Consider the following 20,354-nt stretch of genomic DNA (forward strand, 5'->3'; position numbering starts at 1 on the left):
CATAGTCCACTCCGTCAGGGCCTCAGGGCAAGGGTCTAAATATATTGTCCCCATGGAAGGTGAGAGAAAGTTCCTTGGGCTTGCTTTGCTCTTATTTCTATTTCTCTCTTCTGTCATCTCCAATCTGGTGATTATTCATCCTTTCCTTCTTATAATCCAGTGTTTTTCAGTGAAGGAGATCTTAGCCTCCCTGGTTTGCCCCTGGGGGACGTTTGGCGATGTCTGGAATCATTTTTGGGTGTCACAACAGGGGGAGGAGGGCCACCAGCATCTAGGAAGGGGCCGGGGCTGCTAACATTCTGAGGTGCGCAGGACAGCCGCCATCATGAAGAGCTCTCCAGCTCAAGGCGGGAGTAGTGCAGAGCTTCAGAAGCCCTGTTTTCACTGCTGGTTCACATGCTCAACAAATAATTCTTGGATTTGTTCAAAAACTAAAATAAAGAAGTATCAGGCATGTTCAGAGGGAAAACGGGTGTCAATGAGCCACTCGTTACAAATTCAAATTTCAGATACGTATGCTCATGACCAAAATGCACAGAAGTGAATTAGAGCCCCGTTATCAGAGAGGACAGGAAAAGGCCCTCCCTATGAGTCAAAGATCTTACTGAGGATCCCCGAGTCACCAAGATTCTTAGTTTATCTTTTTTGGTCCATCGACTTCATTTTGGCAGTGGGTGCCTTCTTAACTGTCTGGGTCACTTTACATGGATGAAGATACTCCCAAGATGTTAGTAGTTATCACTGGGTGGTGGAAAGAAGGGTCTGTTTTTTCTTCATTGTGGTCATCTTTATTTCTGTTTAAAAATTTTTTTTTCAATGAGCAGGTGTTCCTCTTACCATTAGAAAAAAAATAAAGCTTTTTTTTCTGTAGTGGAAAGAAAAAAGGCTGACTTACGCAGTAACTTTCTCAAAGCCTGTTCCACCAAATGTTAATTAGGGAACTTTTGGAATAAACAAAGTTACATGAATCTATTGTGGGACTTCTTAGAGGCTTTAATATATATTTCTATGGGTATACCTTGGAGACATTGCAGGTTCAGGTCCAGACTACCACAATAAAGTAAATACCACAATAGAGAGTCCAATGAATTTTTTGGTTTCTCAGTGCATATAAAATTATGTTACCATTATATTCTAGTCTATTAAAGGTGCAATAGCATTATGTCTAAAAAAAGCCAATAAATAGGGGTGCCTGGGTGCCTTAGTTAAGCATCTGCCTTCGGCTCAGGTCATGATCTTGGGATCGAGCCCTGTGTTGGGCTCCCTGCTCAGTGGAGAGCCTGCTTCTCCCTCTCCCTCTGCCTGCTGCTCTGCCTACTTGTGCTCTCTCTGTCAAATAAATAAATAAACAAATCTTTAAAAAAAAACCCCAACAAAACAACAAAAACAAAAAACCCCCTAATGAGTATACCTTACTTAAAATCACCTTCTGGTTAAAAATGCCAACCATCATCCGACTTGTCAGCAAGCTGTCATCTTTTTGCCATTGGGGGGTCTTGCCTCCATGTGGATGGCTGCTGACTGACGAAGGTGGTGACTGTTGGGGGATGGGGTGGCTGTGGCATTTTCTGAACATAAGACCACAGTGAAGTTTGCCACCTTGGTTGACTTTTCCTTTCACAAATGATTTCTTTGCGGCATCCGTTAGATAGCATTTTACCCAGAATAGAACTTCTTTCAAAATTGGGGTTGTTCCTCTCAAATCCTGCCACTGCTTTATCAACTAAGTTTATGTAATATTCTAAATTCTTTGTTGTCATTTCAATAATTCTTCACATTTCTTATGAAATATATTTCTTAAGTAAGACTTGAAAATCGGAATTACTCTTTGATCCATGGGCTACAAATGGATGCTGTGTTAGCAGGCATGACATTAATCTCGTCCTTCTCCACCAAGAGCTCTTGGGTGACCATGTGCATTGTTGATATTTTGAAAATAATCTTTTTTTCTGAGCAGTAAGTCTCAACAGTAGGTTTAAAATATTCAGTAAACCATGTTGTAAACAGATGTGCTATCATCTGGGCTTTGCTGTTCTCTTTATAGAACATAAGCCAAGTAGATTTGGCGTAATTCTTAAGTGCCCCCGGATTTATGAACTGGTAAATGCGCACTGGCTTCAACTTAAAGTCACCAGCTGCATTCGGCCCTAACAAGATGGTCAGCCTGTCCTTTGCAGCTTTGAAGCCAGCCATTGACTTCTTTCTAGCTATGAAAGTCCTAGATGGCGTCTTCTTCCAATATGAAGCTGTTTCATCTACGCTGACAGTCTGTTGTTTAGGGCAGCCCCCTTCGTTTACTCTCTGACCTAGATCTTCTGGACCCCTTTATCAGCACCTGCTGTTCACCTTGTACTTTTATGTTACGGAGAAGATTTCTTTCCTCATGAGCCAAACTCTGCTAGCTTCAAACCTGCTTCTGTAGCTTCCTCACCTCTCCCAGACTTCATAAAATTGAAGAGAGTAAGGGCCTTGCTCTGGATTAGGCTTTGGCTTAAGGGAAAGTTACAGCTGGTTTGATCTACTGAGACCACTAAAACGTTCTTCATATCAGCAGTAAGGCTGTTCTGCTTTCTTATCCTTCGTGAGTTCGCCGGAGTAGCACTTTTCATTTCCTTCAAGAACTTTTCCTTTGCTTTCACAACTTGGTTAACTGTTCAGTGCAAGAGGCCTAGCTTTTGGCCTATCTTGGCTTTTGACATGGCTTCCTCACTAAGCTTAATCACTTCTAGCTTTTTATTTAAAGTGAGAAATGTGTGACTCTTCCTTTCACTCGAACACTTAGAGGACATTGTAGGGTTATTAGTCTTATTTCACTGTTGTTGTGTCTCAAGGAATAGGGAGGTCTGAGGGGAGGGAGACAGGGAATGCCCCAGTTGGTGGAAGAATCAGAACACGATGTTTGTAGATTAAGTTTGTTATCTGAAAGGGGTGCGGTTAATGGTGCCCTGAAACAATTACGATAGTAACATCAAAGATCACTGATCAGAGGTCACCATTAGAAAAATAATCATGAAAAATCCTGAAATATTGTGAGAATTACCAGACTGTTACACAGAGACAGGGAGTGAGCAAATGCTGTTGGAAAAATGGCATGGATATACTTGCTTAACACGGCGTGGCCACAAACCTTCGATCTGAGAAAAAGCAGTATCTGGGAAGCCTAAGTGACGCACAAGGAAACCAGGTAGGCCTGTAGGCACTAGGGATCTCCAAGGAGAGGCATGCCCATGTGTAGAACATTTTCCAATCTCATTTGACCACAGAAGTCTGTCCTCAAGAAGCATGGAGTTCACTCATGCTGTAGAAAACACATACCGGAAATGAGGTACTTTCTGCTTCATTTACCTATTTTCTTAAAAACGCAAGACTGATCCACTAAACCTTTCACTGCAACCCCCGTGAATAGCACTCCATATAGAAATGGAGAAACACAGTAGAGGCCACACAGAATTGTGTGGGAGTGGTCTTCACACCCTTGGTGTTCTAGGCGTTGGTGGGGGGCAGCTAGAAGAGCCCAAGCAGACAGGGCCACCAGGCCAACCTTTCCTCTTAGGCCAAGCAGCTCTGCTTTGCCTTTTCACTTATATTTGGATTATGCATAAGATTTTTCAAGGGCTCTGTGGCTGAATATTTGGGGAAAACCCTGCTTTATGTAAGGTATGATACAGCTTCATGGGGCACATAGATTAGGTCCTGATCGGACCTAAGTAAGAAGGAAGCCAAGAGCAGTAATACATCGTTTCGTCCTAAATCTTCTCATACTTCTCTTCAAATTCTCTCCGTCTTCCGACAGGGAGATATTGGGCAGAAAGGCTTGCCTGGCCCTCCTGGAGCCCCTGGCTACGGATTACAAGGAATTAAAGTAAGTGGATGTGATCGCTTGAGTCACCGCTCATTCACCAGAATGATGAGAGAGGGGGTTGTGGATAATATCAAACGTGACTATTATGAAATGAATTTAATATAAGCTTAGCAGTTAAAATTACCTCCAGTACTTAGAGACACAATCCAGAAGTGTAAGACTGCTCTAAGTACGTTAGTTTCATGAACACTAGACATTACATAAATTGCTTGGTGAGACATTTAATGGTGACAGTGGGTTTGTTGTTCTTGCTGGCCTCTGAGCCGAGTGGAGAACGTACGCCCAGCGGTGTGTTCTCTCCCTGTCTCTGTCTCCGTGTCTGCCTTCCTTCACTGTATCTTCCATTCTGAGCCCAGGGCGTCCTAGTCTTAGCTCACAGTGGAACCGCCTGGGGAGCTTTACGAACAATACTGATGACCTGCCCTGGAAGAACGAGATCTGGGTCTCCAATGGTAATGCTTCAGTACTGTGGGTTTCAAAGCCCCCCAGGTGATTCTTCGGAGCATCCAGGGTAAGAAGCTGGCTCTAGGCCCTGAGTCTGTGTTAGCAGAATTCACAGCTACCTGTATTCCACGCTCTCTGTCCCAACAGCAATAAACCTATCTAGCAAGGCGGGACCGCCAGGGTGGCCCAGGTCTCCGTAGACAAAATTTGGCCTCTAAAGTTTGCTATCCAATTTCAAACAATTTCCTCTTCTACAAATCTCCTATGTTGATTTATTTTTAATTTTTTTTTTTACTGGCTCATTCTCGTTCTGTTTTCTCCCAAATAAGCTTCTATTGTTTTTTACCATGCGTAAGCTTCAAAACTGACAATTCATCCCCTAAATAATTGATATGGACTCTTAAAAAGTGGAAACATTCAAAATAAATTCTTTTTCAAATAGAATTTCTTAGTAAGCAGGAGACAGTAGGAGCTTGAGATAATAATTGTGAAAATCCTATGTTGAAAACAAACCATGAGCTTCGTCAAGAGCAAAGCTCACCGAATCTGTGGTAAATCTTTCCCTCTACCACACAGCGTCTGTGGCTTCCACGGCCAGTCTCCCGCACAACAGTGGCTCGTCTGTGGGGCTAAGGGTCCAAGGGTAGGCCCGGCAGTTAGCATGTTGCTGCGGTACCAGCACTGGGAAATGCAGCCAAAAACTGCTTCCTTATAAACAGCGTCGTTCTCATGCTGAGTCTTAACATTCTTCAGTTAAAAGACGGTGATGCTCTGGAGAAGCCTTTGCAGGAGTCTGTGTACACATGAACCCACGTCCGACCCCGCGGCTTTTCACCGGCAAGCGCTCCACTCGCAGGTGTCGGTAGTTTCTTATCGCAACTGCCTTAAATCCAGAGCCAGTGTTCCCCCTTTTTATTATCGGGGGAGAACTTCCTTATTCCCCAGGAGCACTGTGGGTTGCACTTAATCCTCACCAATCTGACTCCAGTGCCCTGCCTTCCTCACCGCTTGTCCTTTTTTAATGCTTCCCCCAGGTATGCTATGTTCAAAGTCCGTCTCAGGGGAGACTGGTGTGTAGCCTACCACGACAGGGAAAGAACCGAAATGAAAATGGTCACGTAGCCAGTGCTAGCAGAAATGAGATCAGCTTTTCTCCCACTGACGGCGGTGGCCCGATCCTACTTGACAGGGAGCCCTGACCAAGGCTATCTCATAAAACCTCTCTAGACATACTGGATCGCCTGGCATCCTGTTGGCAGAGGGCAACCCTAATTTACTCAGGACTGCCACCTCATTTTCTTGACCCTGGGTTGTACCATCCCTGCAGAAGGGAGGGAACTGAAAAATCTAGTTGGTGGTGTTCCTCCGAGTCATTTTAAGGTTACATGATGAATGAAATATCATTTCTTATGTTCAATTGTTGTCCTATTTCCCACCTCTTTCTAAAACCCATATGAATTAGTGAAACACTTCTGATGGTATGTCTCTTGGTAAGTCTTTGATGGAAGCCCTTGTTCCTTTTAACCTTTAACATTGGGGTCTGATCTGTGTCCTCTCATGCTCTCCCAACCATGGGGGTAATAAGGGCTTGGGCTACCATCACAGAAGTGATTTGTTCCAGCACCTGCCTAATTTTGTTGCTAGAATATTGTGTCTTCAGGCAGTCACTCATCAACCAACCAGCCAACCAACCAACAACCAACACTGGTTGAGCACCTCTATGTCAGGCAAATAACTTAAGTGCAATATAAAATGGTGAGTGAAGAGACATAAATTTAGTCATGGTGTTTATAGGCTATAAAATAATCATACTCTGAGCTCCAGAGAGTATGGAGGGGAGGCATATGGAATAAACTGGGCTTATAGTAGGCCACAGTAATGAGTTTAGTCTTAATCCCAAGAGCAATTGAAAGTCAGAGAATGATGACATGATGAGACAGGTATTAGGAGAGACTCACTCTGTCTACCATCTGTTGAATGGATGTGCATGACTCCAAGGAAAGTGGGTGCTGCCCTTCCCACGCCCCCATGTGTTCTCCTGACTCTCCATGCGGAAGAGTGTGATCTTCCGGCAACCCTCTCTTCCTGCCTCTCCTGAAACTCTGGGACCATACATGGGAAACCTGAAAACATGATGGGCCCACTCCCCTGGGCACCCGGCAGCCTCCTGCAGTTCCTCTGCAGTCCCCACTCTGACTCAGCAGGCTCTGCACTGCAGACAAGCTCTGGCTCCTTCAGGGACTCCAGTGCTTTCTCTCAACTACGGATGTCTGTTGATTGAATGGATGAATGAGACTATGGCTCCTTGGCCTTGATCTTTGGGTTCATGCCATAGGCCAGGAGGTTATTGATGCCACCATCTTGTCCCACTGTGAACACTGACCATTCCCCTAAATACGGACTACAGATATGCCAGTAATCCTCCAAGGGAAGTCAGGAGGGAAAAGAAATGGGGTGGGGTCTCCAGGGATTCCTTGCTCTGTCAACTAGCCCTTCTAGGGGCCAGGAGGCCAGTTCCCCTCTCTCCGTCTCTGTTGAAGTCAGTTCCAGTGTCCTGACCAGCTCTGACATTCCCATGGTACTTTCGTCAGCGGATCGAGAGGTATTTATAAAAATAAGGTTCCTGGTGGCCCTCCTTGACTTCAGGAGTTTCTGAGGTAGATTTGTGGATTGGGCTCTACTATAACTCCCTGTGCATAAACCCTTTATTCATTAAAAAATGTGCTTCCATGCCACTGGCTTCCAGTCTACATTTAGGCCTGAACATGACTGATCCAACCCTGGCTGAAGGAACTGTCCCTGTCTTCAGGCTGGGCTAGCGGATGGGCTAGCGGATGGGCCAGCGGATATTTAGGCTGAGCCAGCGTGAAAAATAGCCTCAGTGACATGCTGGGGGAATCTGGTGAACGTTACCTGGCAGAAATCCCAGCATCTCCAAAGTAGATAAATAGTGGTGATTAGAGTGGTCACATGGTCTTAGAGCCAAAGGATTAACCTCTAAGACAACTGGAAGGAAACTCAACCCAAATGACCTCTCCCCTCTATATTCTGATCTCAAGGTGTGATGGAAGAAAAATGAGCTTTTGAGCCACACAGACCTTGGCCTGAAATTTGCTAGTTGGATAAAGCCTTAAACCTCAGCTTCTTCATCTTTAAAATGGAGATAAGACAGCTTATTTTACAAGGCACTGTGAAGATAAAATTATACAAAGTGCCCAGTACACAGTACTGAGTACTCAGCCAGAGCTGGGGCTATGGAGTCAACAGATTTGAATCACGGCTTCCTGAGTTACTATAACCTGGCCTCAGTTTTCATATCTGAGTAATGGGGATAATAATAGTACTGTTACCTAAAGTTGCCACGAGGAATAAATGAAATTAAATGAGACTGTACGTGTAGCACGTTTAACACGGGGCTCAGCACATGGTTACATATGCAGTAAATGTTTGTAGTTATTCACGTTATTGTTCCTTCCACTAGTCCCTCTTGTATTTTCCAGGATGAAGGCCCAGAATTCTGGCATTCGAATGATTTAATGCTCTAAAACATAAAATACTGGTTGCATGTGGTAGTATAGGCCTGGCTCCAGTGCCAAATAAACCCCAGAAGGAATAATGGCTTAAACACAATAGAGGCTTTTGCTCACTTAACAGGCCAATGTAGGTCTTTTTGGTGGGCAATTTTCTTTCATTTAGCATTTCAGAGAATTTCATCCTCCATTTATGCTTCCTCCTTGTGCTGGGCCTCTTCACCACTTACACCCAGCAGACAGGCAGGGAGAGTGTGAAAGAGGCACACCTGCTTCTCCAAAGTCTTGGTCGGGCATTGACAACATGTCACCTCTGCCCCATTTTACTGGCTGGGACTAGCATCATGGAAAGGCAGTCCAGCTGGGTGTCTAGGAAAAACCAGAGGTTTGGGGAAGAGCTGGCATGAACGCCACACATAATTTAACCTGTTTCTAGGAAGGATGGCAAATTTAAAGTCATTTGTTGTTCTGAAGTATATTGGTGCTTCCAGAAGTGAACAGAAGACAAGAGTGGTCTCCATGGCAACTTCCAGAATGCCTCATTGCTATCCTGATACTGTGGGGCAGTGTTACTCGGGATTACAAAGACTGGGTTCAGCTTCACCATTCCTTCTCTCCTAACTTCAAAGGAAAACCTTAGAGCCCTGATATCTTCTTCCTTATTTCACGAGCATCAGGAGCACCAGAGCGTGATCTAGAAATTTGTCTGGAGTAGACAGGATGAGTACCAGCCACAGAGCTGGGGGAGGCTTGGGGTTTTGCAGGACCAGGAAAGGAACAGGAAAAGCTCATTTCTGTCTGCGACACAGCCAGGGGAGAGGACAAGGGCCACCTGGAACCTGGTAGCAGAGCCGTGGTTTCCAAGTCGGGAGAGATGGCCTCAGAGGAGGAGGCAGAGCGGGCACGAAGAGCTGATGTGAGGACTAAAGAGGAGCCAGCAGTTAGGCTCATGTGAGGAATAAAGGAAGGGTCTGTGTCTTAGGTGATTCCCCGGGGTGCCAATAGCATCTGAGACGAGCGTGGGTGGGGTGGTGGGTGAGTTAGCCCCGCTTGCAGGGCCCAGCATGGGGACCGCCACAAAGAAAATGGCTCCTCCAAAGCTCTCTGATTAGAAATTTGGGGAATTTCTTGCTACAATGCTTAGGGTTAATGTCATTTCTTAGGTACATTCTTGTTTGTTTCAGCTGCATCACAGTAACTGTGGTTCTGTAAACTCCCAGTGCCATTTTAACTGCAGCAAGTGCTTTCCCCACCTTCTGAGATCCCTTGGCCAGAAAGGCTAAAGCTTGAAAGAATGTGAGCCTGCCGTGGTGGAAGTCTCACAAAGAACCTGGCAGGCTTCTGTTTGGCTCCTGCCTATACCCGATCACTTTGAAAGTGTTTCCAGAATCCATTTAACTAGATTTTTGGTTAGAGTGGACCTATGACTGCATGGAAAATTGCCCCCACTTAAAGGCCAAATAGAAATGATTTGTTGAAATGAAATTGACTTAAGGGGGGGAAAAGAGACCTAATAAAAGTCAGGGGTAGATTCAATATACACCAAGTTGCAAATACCTGCAGGAAGGTCAAGAAGTATTGATGTCGACTCTTCCAAACGCATATGTGTATGATGGTGTTAGTACTACTAAAAGAGAAATACAGGGGCACCTGGGGGGCTCAGTCAGTTAAGCATCTGCCTTCGGCTCAAATCATGATCCCAGGGTCCTGGGATGCAGTCCTGCATTGGGCTCCTTGCTCAGCGGGGAACCTGCTTCTCCCTCTGCCTGCCGCTCCCCCTGCTTGTGCTCTCTCTCTTTCCCTGACAAATAGAGTCCTTAAAAATATATTTTTTAAAAAAACCTTTCAACTTCACTTTAAAAAATAAAAGAGCAATATACACACATACATATTTTAATATGATGACTTTCTCATGTTTCAACTTAAAGTTTTCTTTCTCCTTCATGACCACAAACAACAGCATCAAAACCAAAAAACAAACCAGACTTGGTAATACTGCAATCACTACATTCAACCGGAACACAGCTTAAAGCTTAAATTGAAACAATAAGGAATATAGTTAACAGCATAACATAGATTGTGTGTGTGCTCATGCCAGAAACCATGCTTGAATTAGCTCCTAATACTTTTCCCGCACTGTCATTTTCAAATTCTCACAATGACTTCTCTACATAGAAAGGAGACATCAGAACCACATGAGACATACCTTGAAACAGTTCGGCGTTTTGGGATTACACCTGCCAGATTACCTCTGGGGGGGAGGGCTGTGGCTCAAGATGGATCCAGATCATCAAAATCCACGAACCTAGTTTTCAGACATTGAAGGTATCTTTTTATACTTGTATTATACCTTTCTACCTTTTATTATTTTTTAAACCAAATTAAAAACAATTGTATGGGCTACCAGCCCAAACCCAACGCAATGAGCCCACAGTATTCGCTACGTAGGTGGTATGGGTGAGGGAAAGCTCACATTCATTCACCTGGCTAGCTCCGACACCATTTGCATTTCTCCTTTACTGATTCATGCTTTCATTTTCCTCCTGGGCCAAGTGGTTTTCATTCCTTTAAGCCAGTTAGGGAAAAAGATGTATTTTTTTTTGTTATTTCTGAATATGAATCTGAGGATATAGTAGGGTATTTTCCTTTCTCAACTTCATTATTAAAATTTCCTATGTAAATAGCCTATATCCCAAAGCAGAGCTGGAATGGAGATTTTAGGATCTCCATTTAGTGGGCCTGAATCATCATTACCAGCTTATCTTTATTCTCTGTTTACCATGAAGAAAGCCCTGTGCAATGGCTAGTGATGATCTCAGAAGTCCTCTTAACTTCCACCATTCTCCTTATACTACCATGAACCGCAAAGGAAAAAATAATTTTCAAGTCACTTTTTCCAAAGTAAATGATGTATAGCCTGCCCCAAGCTTTACTAGCGTTTTTCCAATTCCAAAGAAAAATCTAAAGACTAAACACATGGTAATAAAGATAAGACAATGTCCAACGCCATGCTCTGATGCTGAATATTAAAAAAAAAAAAGATTTATCACCAAATATTTCAAAATTATGTGAAAGATTTCATTTGAGCAGTTATATGCTAAAAGTACTGATGTTATAATATTACATCATTTATAATTATGGCAAGCATACTGCCATTTTAAATCGTTCCAACTCTTTCCTTCTTCCCTTCGTATCTTCCTCCCCCATTCCTCTCTCCCTTCCTACCCATCCATTCATATCTATTTAACCTATAAAGATGTAAATATTATATATTTATTCCATTTCATTCTTGTAACAGATACTTCCATATAAAACCAAGCCGAATGAAGGACATGGATAAATTAACACTTGGCTGCTACCTTCTTTCTAGCACATGAATTTCACTGTTGAAAATTTATAAAAGGTATTTCACCTTTTTCCACCCATCAATGCTTGGTTAGAAGTAAATTGCTAGTATATATTTTTCTCCTTCTTTCAGCAAAGAGGTGACTTTATTCTTCAGGGCTTTGAGCTCAGGGAGAGAGCTAGGGCCATATTACATTCTTTATATTCTGTGTGTTTGGGATGCTTGGGTGGCTCAGTCAGTTAAGTGCCTGCCTTTGGCTCAGGTCATGATCTCAGGGTCCTGGGATTGAGCCCTGCATCGGGCTCCTTGCTCAGCAGGGAGCCTGCTTCTCCTTCTGCCTGCTGCTCCTCCTGCTTGTGCTGACAAATAAATAAATAAAATCTTTATTAAATAAAAGATTATATTCCGTGTATTATGTGCAGAGATGTTAAGTAACATAGCCAAGGTCAGTCACCCCTATTCCTCATGTGCCTCCCTGAGATAATTGTGTGATGTGTAGTAATCAAGTCTGGGTAGGTGTCAGAAAGAGGAAAACGATCGGTTTGAGACTTTCAGGAGTAAATGGCATTCAAACTTTGTATTTGCATCTTGAAGTTAAAAGTTGGCCCTTCGAGATGGGAAATATATATAGTGAGGTCTTTTTTCCTGATAATCTAGGTTTTTCAAAAGAGAAGGGTATTAAAAAGCACTTCTTTTCCCCGGAGTGCAGTTCTGTCGGAAGCCAGGGATTGGATTTAGTGCCCTTTTGAAACCAGTGGCCAGGCCAGTACTAGGAATTCCGACTACTGGGAATCACATCAGGCTCCCGGCTGGCAAGGGGGGCTGCGGGGTGAGGCTGTACTAACCACTCTGCCCCCCACACACTCAGAGGCTGATCAAACCCCTTCTGGGTGGGTTGGCTGAAGGACATACTCCTCTGTACTGCAAACCTCTGTGACAAGTCAGAGAGGGCCAACTGGTATGAAATCGAAACCGTCTTTACGCTTTTACAAACTCTGAAGGACTTACAGTTACTGCCTTTTGTTATCAGCACCTTTGCTTATTTGGTTGCAGGTAGGACTATCTCGTTTTAAATACGAGACATGACAGGAAATGAGGGGATTACCTGTTCAAGACCAGAGAAGTTCTAACAAAGCCAAGAGTACAGAGTTTGTGGGTATACAGTTGTGGCTCAAACTGAGAGGCAAATAAAGATCGCCCCAGAACAATCTTTCTTTCATCCTATGACCAATTCTTCAATCAGCAATTCTTCAAAACCGCTTCTCACATCATAAGGGTGGGAATCTATGTTCCTTTTTAAAAATCTTTACTTCCCCTTTTTAAGATTTACTCATTTTTAATAATTGTGGTTATTACTTGTTTGAATCTACTCATTTTTAGCCCTTTTAAAAAATATTTACTTTTAAAAATATTCACATTTACTTTAGGAAATACCCACGTTAACTTCCTGGTTCCTGGGGCGCCTGGGTGGCACAGTCGTTAAGCGTCTGCCTTCGGCTCAGGGCATGATCCCAGAGTCCTGGGATCGAGCCCCACGTCAGGCTCCTCCGCTGGGAGCCTGCTTCTTCCTCTCCCACTCCCCCTGCCTGTGTTCCCTCTCTCACTGGCTGTCTGTCAAATAAATAAATAAAATCTTAAAAAAAAAAAAAAAACAACAAACTTTCTGGTTCCTACAATAATTTCAAACGCTCTAATTCCACCCACCTCTACCCTATCATTATTTCATCTCAGGCTGGAACAACTCTCCTTCTGCCCGATGTGGATTCTTCAGTCCTTTGGTTGAAGAGCTGCCAGAGCAACCTCTCCATTTTCCTTTGCCTGAAACTATGTTTATTTTTTTTTAAAGATTTATTTATTTATTTGAGAGAGAGAGTGTGTGGTGGGGAGGGGCAGAGGGAGAGAGAGAACGTCAGGCAGACTCCACGCTGAGTGCAGAGCCCAATATGGGGCTCGATCCCACAACACAGAGATCATGACCTGAGCCGCTGTCAAGAGTCAGACGCTTAACCAACTGAGCCACCCAGGCACCGCCAAGCTCTATTTATTTCTCCTTAGTCTCTTCTTAAAAGACACTTTTCTGAGTATGGAATTCTAGGTACACAGCTCTTCCTCTCAGTGCAGGGAAGATTTTTCCGTCAATTGTTCCCCATTGTTGCTCTTGAGAAGTTACCTGTCATTCTAACTATTCCTTTGATGCTAATTTGTCCTTGTCTCTGCGACTTTTAATGCTTTCTCTTTTTATTTGGTGTTAAGCAGTTTCACTCTGATGTATGTAGGTGTAGATTCTTTTTTGTGTGTCTTGCATAAGACACATTTTTGTTAGAATTTTTAATTTTGTGGACTAGTATTTTTTTTTTTTAATCATTTCTGGGAGACTCTCCTCATCCCATTCTCAATCATTCTGTAACATTGTCCCTTTTTATTGTTTTCATAACACTATCACCATCTGAAAATATTTGGTTTTTTGTTTCTTGTTTATTATCTGTCTTCTTTTGGTTAAAAAAAAAATTTTTTTTTGAGAGCAGGGACTTTGTTTCTTTCATCCATATCTAATTCCCCAGCACCTAGCAGAGTGTCTGGCATATAGTAGGCACTTAATAAATACTTGTTTAATGAATGAACAAAGTAATGAATAATTGAATGGGATGTATGAAGGTTATATGGTGGATGGTGGTAAAGTTCTACCTGTCATCATACTGTTGACACACAAAAGGATTCATTTACATATAGTTTAATTCAATAAACAATTACTGAATTCCATTATTAAGAGAACTCTAAACTCGTGAAATGATAAATTCTTTTTTAAATCCTACTGTTTAATAATGAGAGCACCTTACTCGTACAGGTTGGTATACTTGATTGGCTTAACAGGTAGAAGTTTACTTGAAGTGCTGTATTTGGCATTCTTGAAAGCAGATCTTTGTGACCAAATTATCTGTCACCACAGTACGACAGGATCATGTGAATGCTATCAAAATAAAAGTACTTGTTTGATACAAACGAACCTGACGTATTATATCTGGTGGTTCTTTTGTATGCTCAGTGGGTTCTGCCCAGTGGTAGTCAGAGTATATATTCCATAAGTCTTGACTGATCTGATCTAGCTCCTACTTTAAAGACTCTCATTAATAGATGAGGAGGAGGGTATTTAATCCATCATTACCCTTCACCAGACCAATCTTGGTAATATCATTTACGTTTCCCATGGTCCTCTTAAGTTAATAATCAAGTTAGAAATAAATGAGAGACCCAGTGCTATCCAGCTGTTACATTTTCACAACTTTACCAGGAAGTAATTTTTACCAGGAAGTAATTTTTACCAGGAAGCTTTAGCCTTGAAAATGGACAGATTTTCCCATGAGTTCATATTTGTAGAGATGACATTTCAAGAATACTAGTACATTCATTATCAATTCCTATTCATCAGTGCAAAGAGAGTGAACTTTGTTATAAGACTGTTTATTGGCATATGCAATTATGCCTTTAAATAGTGGCTCTTAAATTTCAAAGGAGAAAACAGATTTTTAATTTATCAGGATACCAGCCTTCTGAAAATTCTCCAATTGGCTTCTGTTGGTTTTGAAAAGTGAAATCTGATGAGTCAATCGTTCCCATTGTGATTATTATGCCAATTTTAGAAAGAAATAAATCTTCCACAGACCTCAGTCTGTCCTTTCTTCTTAAATTACCTTGCTGTGGTAATTTTGTGAAGTCAACACATTTGCTGTGTTTTCCTGCTACATTTATACTTAAATAATGGTGCACACACACACTTTGATCGTGAGATGAGTAATACTAACATGTCCTTCAAATAAGATATGTTTTTGTTCTGCATCTAAGGAAAATAAGTTAACATGTAAGTTTCAAAATCAGGTGTCCTTTCTGCTCAAAATTAAGGATACTAACTCCAATATTTAGTCCTAGCTGGTTATATAAAATTTTATTTTGGCAGTTCATTCAATAAATATTTATTGAGCATATTTAAATATGCCAGACTCTGTTCTAGGTGCATGGGGTATATCATGAGCAAAAGAGACAAAGATTCTTGACTCATGGTGATTGCATTCTATTGGCAATAAACAATAAGTTATATAGTATGTTTGAAGATGAAACTGATATGGCAAAGAAAAGAGCAGGGTAAGGGGATGTGATGAAGTTTTAAGTGAGTTGAAATCATGAGAAGGATCTGAAGGAGGTGAGGGAGGGACTCTTGAGGATTTCTGAGGAGAGAACATCTCAGGCAGAGAGAAGAGCTTGTCTAAAGGCCCTGTGGTTTTGGAAAGGTGCTGGCGGGGGTTGGGGATGCCTGGGTGGCTCAGTCGTTAAGCGGAAAGGTGCCAGGCAAGTTTAAAACGAGTGAAGGGACCTGTGTAGCTGGAGGTGAGGTCAGGAAGGCAACGACAGGAGGGTTGGAGTGGGGCCATCTCATGACTAGCCAGGGAGGCCCTTGTAAAGATTTTGGCCCTTATTCAGAGTCTAGTGGGGAGTTGTTTCTGGGTTTTAAACAACACTGTGATTTGGTCTGACTTCTTTTGTCAAAGAATGACTGTGACTGGTGGGCTGAGAATAGACTGTCTCAGGACCAAGACTGAAACTAGGGAGGCTATTTAGGAATCCAGGCAATTACAAATGATATTTGAAAATCTAGGTTTTATAATCTAGTTCACATAAATTTAACTTCCTCAGAAAGGATTTATATCTAGTTGCCTGTATCTGAAAGTAGAAACGTGTGACAAGAAACATTCTGGCACGATGGATGCCAGACACATAAATCAGGTTGCATATCTACCAACTGAGTTTAAGCTACTGAACCATACTGAACTGCATATCTGGACTGTGTGCAAATATAAAGAATCCTAACCCTAGAGACATGCTTTCATTACACTTTTGTAGAAAACAAAGGTGGGATTTTCCTCTTGCTTTTACCTTTCTCCCTTCCCTCTTTTTCTCTCTCCTCAGTCTATGATAACCATATGCTGAAAACATGGTAGGTGAAATTATGAGGTTTAGGACATGGATGTGACAGACGTACTACTTGTTGCCCGACTTCCCTGCCAAAGTCCAGTAAAAAAGGGCTCTGTCTTCTATTGGCCATTAGAAAATATTCCAGAATATACTTCTTAATAAAGATGTGGATGTGACTATATTATCCAAAATCTGTTCTATAATTTTGTGATTTTTAAAAAGATTTTATTTATTAGAGAGAGAGAGAGCAAGAGAGAGAGCATGCACAAGCAGAGGGGGCAGACAGAGAAGCAGACTCCCCGCAGGGATCCTGACTTGGGACTCGATCCCAGGATCTGGGATCATGACCTGAGCTGAAGGCAGATGCTTAGCCAACTGAGCCACCTAGACACCCCTGTTCTATAGTTTTAAAAACCTTTATTTATTTATATATCAAGAAAATAAATCTAAAGAGTTTTTAATGTATACCCAAAGAGATCGCTTCAAAAGTTAGCAAGACTCCGTATGATCTGGGCATCCAATCTTAAGTCTTCTCAACTCCTCGGCTCTGAAAATCTTTCAGTGCCTGTGTACCCTGGCCCCAGTGCTTCTGTGTATGTGCTCTCTCTTCTTGGAGAGATCCCTTTCACTCCCTACTTAAACAGGCTCACTCTTTTTTTTTTTTTTAATGTTGAAGGTATACAGTATAATGACTTTACTTACATACATGATTACCACAATTACTATAGTTAAAATCCATTATCTCATATAGATACAAAAAATAAAATAAATGAAAACGACATAAAAGATTTTTCCCTGTGATAACTCTTAGGATTTACTCTCTTAACGCCTTTCAAGTATATCATAAAGCAGTATTAACTGTGACCATCCTGCTGTACATTATACCCCTAATACTTGCTTCTCTTATAACTGGACATTTAGACCTTTTGACCATGTTTATTCAATCTCCCTACCTTCACTCCTTGCCTCTGGTAACCGCAAATCTGGCTTCTTTATCTATGAGGTGTTTTTTTTTTCTTTTGTCTTTTTTCCTCTATTTTTTTAAGGTTCCCTATAAAATTATGAAATACACTATTTTTCTCTTTCTGACTTATTTCACTTGGCAAAATGCCCTCAAAATCCATCACTGTTGTCACAAATGGCAGGATTTCCTTTTCTATGGCTGATTAATATTCCCATGTATATAACAACTTCTTTATTCATTTATCAATTGATGCGCATCAGGTTTTCCATGTCTTGGCTGTTAAAAATAATGCCTCTGTGGACATGGACGTGCAGATATCTCTTGGACATTTTGTTTTCTGTGGATATGTTCCTAGAAGTGGAATTTCTGGATCACGTAGTTTTATTTTTTAATTTTTTAAGGAAACTCCAAACTGCTTTTCACAGTGTCTGTACCAGTTTGCAATCCCACCAACAATGGATGAGGAGTCCCCTTTCTTCAGCTCCTCGCCAGGATTTGTTACCTCTTATCTTTCTGATGATAGCTATTCTAACTAATGTGAGGTGATATCCTACTGTGACTTTGATCTGCATTTCCCTGATGAGCACTGAGTAATGTACACAATTGTTGAATTACTATATTGTACACCTGAAACTAATAGAACACTATATATAAACTATACTGGAATTAAAATTAAGAACTGAATTTAAAAATTACCATTGACTAAACAATAATGAAAAAATAAATCTGAAAATACATTGATTTTCAGAGGAAAAGAAATGATCAACTACAGAACTGAAAATTGCAAACCATATATTTGATAAGTGGTTAGTATCATAAATATAGAAAGAATTTACGCAATTCAATAGCAAAGAAAACGCCAAAGAATGGAATTAAACAATAAACAAAAGTCCTGAATGGACATTTTCCCAAAGAACATATATGAACAGCTAGCAGGTAGATGAAAAGGTCCTTGACATTACTAGCCATCGGGGAAACAGGCTCACTCTTATTCCTATGTCAAGGCTCATATTACGTAGCACTTCTTCCAGAAGCCTTCCCTTACACACCAAAATGAGCTCATTCCTTCTGAGCTATAGAATACGTGTATTTATAATTTACCACTTCTCATTGCATGAGATAACGGCATTGCAACCAGCCTTGACAAGAAGAAGCAAAATGTCCTCAAGGTTAACTCTATTTACTTTGTTGATGAAATCATAAACTGAAAGTAAATGCTGGTAATGTCAGCCACAGTGGAAAACAAACAGCTCCCCACAGCAACCAGCTGTATTGATGGTAGATTCTAAAGTATGACTGAAAGGAACAGAGGACTCAAGGGCAACATGTCTCCCACTGGGAGAATCTCTTTACCACCCGTTTTTGCTTATTTTGTCAAAAACACTTTCTTTTGGGCCATGTCCTTTGTCCTTCTTCACTCTGCATTCCTAGCCCTTGACATTCCATTCTCCATGTTAAAAAGTAGGGTAGGAAGCACCAGGGGGGCTCAGTCCGTTAAGGGGCTGCCTCTTGATTTTGCCTCAGGTCGTGATCTCAGGTCCTGGGATTGAGCCACTCTTTGGGCTCCATGTTCAGTGGGAAGTCTGCTTGAGGATTCTCTCCCTCTCCGCCTCCCCCTGCTCTCACACACTCTCTCTCTAAAGTAAATAAATTTTGTTTATTTTTAAAAGATTTTATGTGTTCATTTGAGAGAGAGAGCAAGAGCGCATGAGCACAAGCAGGAAGAGAGGCAGAGGGAGAGAGAAAGGGAGAAGCAGACCTCCCCTGCCCTGCTCAAGGAGCCTCACTTGGGGCTCGATCCCAGGCCTCTAGGACCATAACCTGAGCTGAATGCAGAAGCTTAACTGACTGAGCCACCCAGGCACCCCTAAAATAAATAAATAAATCTTAAAAAAGAAAAGTGGAATGAAGCTTAGGCACTGGGTAGGAGGAATTGGGGGTGCTTAAATAGGGATTTGGAATACAAATCCAGGCCTGGCATACTCAAGGAGCATCAGTGACAGGATGACCAGACTGCAGTGAGTCATGAATGAGATAAGAAGCCATTAGAGGCTATAGAGGGGCAACCTGATACAAATCATGTTTTAAAAGGATTGTTCCAGCAGCATGTGGCAAATAGACTGTGGGGGATACAAAGACAAAGAGTTGAGATAGGAAGATATTGCCAAAGTACAGGTGAGAGCTGGTGGTGGTTTAGCTGAGCGTGGTAATGGTAGAAATGGGAAGGGGTTGGTTGGATTCTTGGTTGGATGTAGGGTGTAAGATAAAGGAGACCAGGATGACTGAGATTTTTGACCTGAGCAACTGGAAGGATGGGGTTGCCATTTTCTGAGCTGGAAGAGACTACAGGAAAATGGGGATGGTGAAGTATAGAGGAAATCAACTCATATAATCTGAAATTTAAATTTGGACATGTGAAGCTAAATCTTCAGTGGGGCTGTTAAATAGGTATTTGGGGATAGAAATCTAGAGTTCAGACAAGAGATCAATGCAGGAGATATAAATTTGGTTTAACAATCTATAGGTAGTATTTAAAGTCTTGAGCATGGATGGGAACACATGGGGAGTGAATGCAGATAGAGAAGAGAGGAGATCCAAGGAGTGGGCATGGGCCCTCTAGCACTTGGTGGTTTGTATGATGAAGAGGACCCAGCAAAGGAGACTGAGAAGTAGTAGGCAGAGAATCAAGAGGAAGTGGTTCCTGGAAGCCAAGTGAAGAAGTATCTCAAGGAGGGCATGGTCATCTAGTTTCAGTACTGCTGATTGTTTGAGAGGTGGAAAGTGGTCATTAGATTTGACAACATGGAAGTCACTGGTGACCTTGACAAGAGCCATGTATACATACACACACACACACACACACACACACACACACACACACACCCCACCCTCACAGAGTAAAACATGGAAAAAAATCTTAACAATTGATGAAATGGGGTAAAGGGAATATGGGATATCTTTGTATTATTATTGCAATTTTTCTGTAAGTTTGAAATTAAGATAAAAAGCATAAAAAAGGGACAATGGTGAGAAAGAAAATAAAGACAGAGCACATCGGCCAGACTTTTGAAAATGAGGCCCATAGAGATGGAGCAATAGAATATGTGTGATAAAAAATTTTAAAGAATTATTTATTTATTTGAAGGGAGGTGGGGGAGGACCAGAGGGAGAGGGAGAGAGAAACATAAGCAGACTCCGCTGACGTGGGGCTCAATCTTACGACCCTGAGATTGTGACCTGAGC

At 41.9% G+C, this 20,354-nt stretch overlaps 1 protein-coding gene across 1 annotated transcript in view; it reads left to right on the forward strand.

Annotated features, from left to right (window-relative positions):
- Positions 1-20,354, forward strand: part of COL28A1 (collagen type XXVIII alpha 1 chain) — a 158,183-nt gene that overhangs the window by 96,892 nt on the left and 40,937 nt on the right. The window contains exon 27 of the mRNA XM_040644248.1: positions 3,794-3,862. Within this exon, the coding sequence (XP_040500182.1) occupies positions 3,794-3,862 (69 nt within the window). The remainder of the gene's footprint in view (positions 1-3,793; positions 3,863-20,354) is intronic.

The sequence above is a fragment of the Ursus maritimus genome, unplaced genomic scaffold (genome assembly GCF_017311325.1).
Source record: "Ursus maritimus isolate PB19 unplaced genomic scaffold, ASM1731132v1 scaffold_3, whole genome shotgun sequence".
Taxonomy (NCBI): Eukaryota; Metazoa; Chordata; class Mammalia; order Carnivora; family Ursidae; genus Ursus; species Ursus maritimus.